The 5,287-nt window shown below is 36.5% G+C and overlaps 1 protein-coding gene across 1 annotated transcript; it reads right to left on the bottom strand.

The window, feature by feature from the left end:
- Positions 1-931: 931 nt before the first annotated feature.
- On the bottom strand, positions 932-3,119 carry LOC118798383 (growth-regulated alpha protein-like). The gene is made up of 4 exons (XM_036557813.1): positions 2,919-3,119; positions 2,356-2,476; positions 2,039-2,134; positions 932-1,417 (listed from the first exon to the last, which is right to left on the bottom strand). The coding sequence occupies exons 1-4, from the start codon at positions 2,983-2,985 to the stop codon at positions 1,360-1,362; spliced, it is 342 nt and encodes a 113-aa protein (XP_036413706.1). The 5' UTR covers positions 2,986-3,119; the 3' UTR covers positions 932-1,359.
- Positions 3,120-5,287: the final 2,168 nt, after the last annotated feature.

Genomic DNA, 5,287 nt, shown 5'->3' with positions numbered 1-5,287 from the left:
AAATTTCATTACAAGTCTGTTTGTGCACATAAAAATGAGAAATCTTTGTGAATACTACAGTAAAAAATAAAAAATGTGGACATCAAATAATATATTTGAAAGCTTTTGCATTAGTATTAAAAAAATGGACACAAACTGTACGTTCAGTGGGTGAAATAACTTTGAGTGATCATGTGGCTGTGTGTATATGAAGAACAGGGGGATGGAAGAAAAAGTAGTTCCTATACTACAGATATCATTGGGTTTACCTTTTCAACATCAAATTCTCACTGAGTTCCATAAAATTATACATTTTTGGTTTACTGCTTAAAGTAAACAAGCAACATTTTAATGTGAGGACTGATTCTCAGAAAGAAACATCGTGATCCGACCCATCACTGTTTGCTCATTTCTGCTTAATGCTAAAGTCTGAGTTTGTAGATTAAGCCCACTGGGGTTAAATGTTGTGAAGCAGCCAGTAGATGGGGGTTCCCCTTAAACCAATAACAGCCTGGGTCAATGCAGGACATGACAGAACAGCTTGGATTTATCTGGAGGAACTTAAAGCTTATTTGGCTTGATTCTCTCACTTTCTCTCGCTCAGTTTCTTTCTTTCTTTCTTCTCTTTTACTATTTTTTTAAAACGGCTGTTTGGTTTTCTAAAATGTATTTATTTGATAATAATGTCATTTGCAATGCATTTCTTTATTTTAGTCCAGTTTTGCCTTTCATTGTCTATTTTGTAACCTCTGGTGCAGATTGTTGCCTCAGGGCAACAAACACACTCACTCACTCACCGTGCAGTCACAGAAAACATATTTAACTACAGTGAAAGGGCTAATAATGAAGACTGTTAAAAGGGCTAATAATGAAAACTGTTGAAAGTTTGATGTGCATTGTTGTGCATTGCTCATTGCTTAAGCGAAGAAGACATTAAACTACAAAACATGGAAAAGTTTGTACATAATGTAAGCATTTTATTACATAACTCAAACATCATATTAAATCCTTCAACAAATAAATAAGATTTAAAATAAAGTGTTTTAAATACTGGTTGTGAAAAAAGAAAGAATGCCAATAGTCTGTTTGTGCATAAAATTGGCAATGCTGCAACTTTCATTCTTACAGTTCTCCAAGGAGCCCTAAATCTTGCTGGGAAACATCTGCGTGTGACAGTCTCAGATCTTCCAGGGTTCCAGAGTTCTAATGTGATTTCTCAACTCCAGGAGGAGTCAGAGTCTCAAATAACAGCAGTCCCTCAATCCCACTGGATTCTCATTGGTCACATGGTTCCAGGAATTCCCGCACTCTACACTGTCTGAGCTTTACCACCGTGCTCACTTTCCTTTCCATCTGTCTTGATCTTCTAAACGTGTGCTTTCACTTTCTCGGTAGGCATTCAGAAATCTTGAGCCTTTTCTTGTTGTCTTTATTTTTCCTGTTAGGATAAAAAGAATGTGATTTTAATACATCTGTGTTATCTGTAGTAAATATATGAACATTGGCCAAACCGATCAAAACTTGAGATTTGGATTATATGGTAAAAAGTAATGTCACAAAAAAAAAAAAGATTTAATTTGGTACTATCTCGCCTAACAATCCCCTGCTATACCTCTCATAATACATAGTCTCGGTCATCAGGGAAAGTATTCATAACCATTTTGTGAAATAGCTTTCTGTGAGGAGGCTTTTAGAGGCATTAAACTCTGCAGATACCTGGTTCTCATCACTACCACTGTGAACAGTTCTTGACTGTCAGTTTCTCTAGAAAAGCGTATTTCACATCATACCACTCTGAATGAGTTCAATATTTAATATTTCAAGAAATATTGAAAAATCAATTCACTTCCCCTTTATAAATGGAAAGTCAGTCTCTTTAAAATGTGTTATCAGTTTTCTGGTGTCATCATAGACCCAAAAAAGATCTGCCCACTGCCCAAATAGCATTCAGCCTGTCCCAGGATTAGCTAAAAGCTATACTGGCTGTATTAAAACCAGCCTGACAGTAACTACTGACTGAGGTTTGGACTGAGCTATGAGTTTATCATTGAGTTCGTACCTGTTCCAGCACATCTCAAGTTTCTTAGCCTGGTGTAAGTCTGGGCTTAGACAGCGCATATCGATCTTTCCCGTGTCTGGATTGTGCAGAGTCAGTCTGAAAACCCAGGAAAACATTGTATGAACAAGCAGCCAAAATTGCTCTTCAATGATAATAATTCAGCTTGGAATAGTCATGTAGGACAGGCATATACACCTGCCACAGTGACTTATTTACACAAACTAATGCATCAGAAGTTTGAACATCCCAAAGTGTCCAGTTCTGATGAGAAGGTAAATTTAGAATTGCAAGCAATTAACAAGCTGAAGGATACTCACATGATCTCAGTGTCTTTGCAGTGACTGTGTGGTGGAGTGATGGAGAACTCTTTAATTAACTTTAAAGGATAAGGTCTGGAGGAGGTGCTCAGGCATTCACACCTAACTGGTATCACCGTAGCTGTGAATCATGGATGGAGAGAAATAGAGATTAACGCATGATAAAGCATAAGATCACCATTTCAATTCCTCACTCTCAAAACTGCACACCTTACATGTTAACTACACGTAGTTACTAAACAATGTATTGTAATTACTAAGTAATAAGCTTTGGGAGTAAAAAGATGATAAGACTGCAGTTAAAAGGGTTAAATGTACATTTCAAGAGCAGCTTTCAAATATAATTAGCGATTTTTGTCACAGCTCTATTAAAACAATCAACATAAGTGCCTTTTTTTCAGACCACTTTTTTAAACAGTACTCATTTTATAATGTGTTCTCAATGTTCACCCATCATGAATTACTGCAGCACAAGTAGTTTCTGCACAGATCCAACTAAAAGCAACCAAGCATAATAATAATTACTCAAGTAAACACAAAATATCTCAAAGTGCGTCACTTACCATTACTGAGCTGGATGCAAACAACTGCAACCAGGACCAGGCAAAGAGCTCTGGGTAAAAAAGCCATGATAAAGCAGTTCAAATAGAAATAAATGTGAGAGAACAACAAAATGAACAGTTTTCTCCTCAAGTTTACAGCATCTAGTGAAAGTACGAAGTGAAGAGCAGAGGACGGCTCTAGAACTTATATGGTGTGGGATTTCTGCAACTCCCACGTCAGTTACTGGCAGTCAGGCAAGGTACTATTTAGCGGAATTCCCCAGCCCCTTCTCCAATGAGGGTCTGGAATGCATAAGCAGGGAGAGAAGGAGAATGAAAGCGCAGGAGCTCAGAGGAAAACTGCTCGACAAGTGTTTCCTGAATGTTGATGATTCATTGATTCATCCAAGGCTCCTGTAAAAAATAATCAATATGCACATACATATGACGCTCTCTTCACAGGAAGTCTGCATTAATGGACCAGGTTTACAGCTGTAGCTCTGTTTATGCACTGAAGAAAACAGAGTCGTGAATTTAGATGATTCAAATGTGTTACTCAGTTCCACGTGAATAAAATGTGTTACATTCATGCCAAAAGAAGTCAGACGAAAGACAGTAATTGATGTAACATATTTTATTCATGTGCAGTCAACAGACACACGTGTGTGTTTAAATTCCATCAGCGGAAAACCTGATTTAACTGGACTTAACTTGGTATTACATGATAAGTACAAGTAATACTAGGTTGCCAAATTTCCAAACAAACCCAATTCCAGAAAAGTAAAATTGAAATTAAAAACAGAAAGCAGTGATTTGTAAACTTGAAAAAAAAGATATTTAATTGAAAACAGCACAAAAAACAATTATTTAATATTTCACCTCATCAACTTTGCCACTTTTTGTAAACATATGCTAATTCTGAATTTAATGCCTGCAACACATTCCCAGAAAGTTGGAACAGGAGCAATGTAAGACAGGGAAGTTCATAGAATGATCAAAAGCACCTGTTTTGGACTTTATCTGTAAGTGAACAGGTTAATACATAACAGATGATACCTTCATGATTGGATATAAAAGGAACATTGACCAAAAGCAAAAACTAGTTTAACAGTTTAAGAACAACATCTGAGAAGGCACCATTAATGCTGAGGGGTACATACACATTTTGGAGCAATGTATGCTGCCATCTAGACAATGTCTTTTTCAGGGACCTCCTTGCTTCTTTCAGCAAGTCAAACCACATTCTGCATGTTACAGTATGTGAACAGTGTGGCTGTGTAGTAAGAGAGTGCAGGTGCTAAACTAGCCTGCTTGAAGCCCAGACCTGATTTTAAGTTTAGCAGTTGCTAACTGTGCACTCACTAGGCAAACTTGCTCTATTATCTATTTCACATGTGTGAATCTTGGCAACACCACAGATCAAAGAATGCTAATCATTGGCGTATCAATGATATTTTCATTAATATTGCTAAATTTGCCACTCATCAATGATGGCTGGTATTATCAGTCATCTAATTGATTGATTGAGTTCTAGTGATACAAAAGTTTTTTTTCTCTTTTGTGTTGAAGGAAATATAACTGATTTTTTATATTTTTTAAATATAACTGTAAAATTATTAAATGTTCCATATATGAAGATTTACATTAAATTATATATCTTATACTATTTATATTAACAGTATTATAACTATTGTCCCATTTTGTTTTTTTTTAAATAATTTTGTACCTAGAATCTCTACTTATAGTGTTCCATTATAAGCAATCAGTATAAGTGCCTAATTTCAGACCATATTTTGTACTAATTTTATATACACACACACATACACACACACACACACACACACACACACACACATATAATATATATATATATATATATATATATTACATTTCCACTATCAGGGCAATAAATAAGAAGCTTAAAACAAATGGAGATGTTAAGAATCTGCCATGAAGAGGACATATGTCTATACTGACCCCACACACAGTGAGGAGGATGGTTTGAGTAGACAAAGAATCTCCAAGGATCACAGATGGGGAATTGCAGATATTAGTTAGGTCTTGGGGTCAGTACTACAAACTACAATCAAACACCACCTATATAACCACAAGTTGTTTTAGGAGGGGGGTTGCCAGAAAAAAGCCTCTGCTATCAACGACCAACAACCTCAAGCGCCTACAGTTGGCCAAACATTACTGGAACTTTCAGTGGGACCATGTTCTATGGACAGATGAGACCAAAATAGAGGTTTGTGGCAACAAACACCAGAGATGATTTTGTATGGACACAAAACAGCCATGCAGAAAAGTACCTCATCCCCACTGTTAAGTACAGTAGTGGATCTGTGATACTGTGAGGCTGTTTTTCTTCCAGGGAAGGCCCTGGACAA

Source organism: Colossoma macropomum, unplaced genomic scaffold (assembly GCF_904425465.1).
Source record: "Colossoma macropomum unplaced genomic scaffold, Colossoma_macropomum, whole genome shotgun sequence".
Lineage (NCBI taxonomy): Eukaryota > Metazoa > Chordata > Actinopteri > Characiformes > Serrasalmidae > Colossoma > Colossoma macropomum.
Note: the sequence above shows the minus strand (reverse complement) of the source record. Positions and strands in the feature narration are given on the sequence as shown.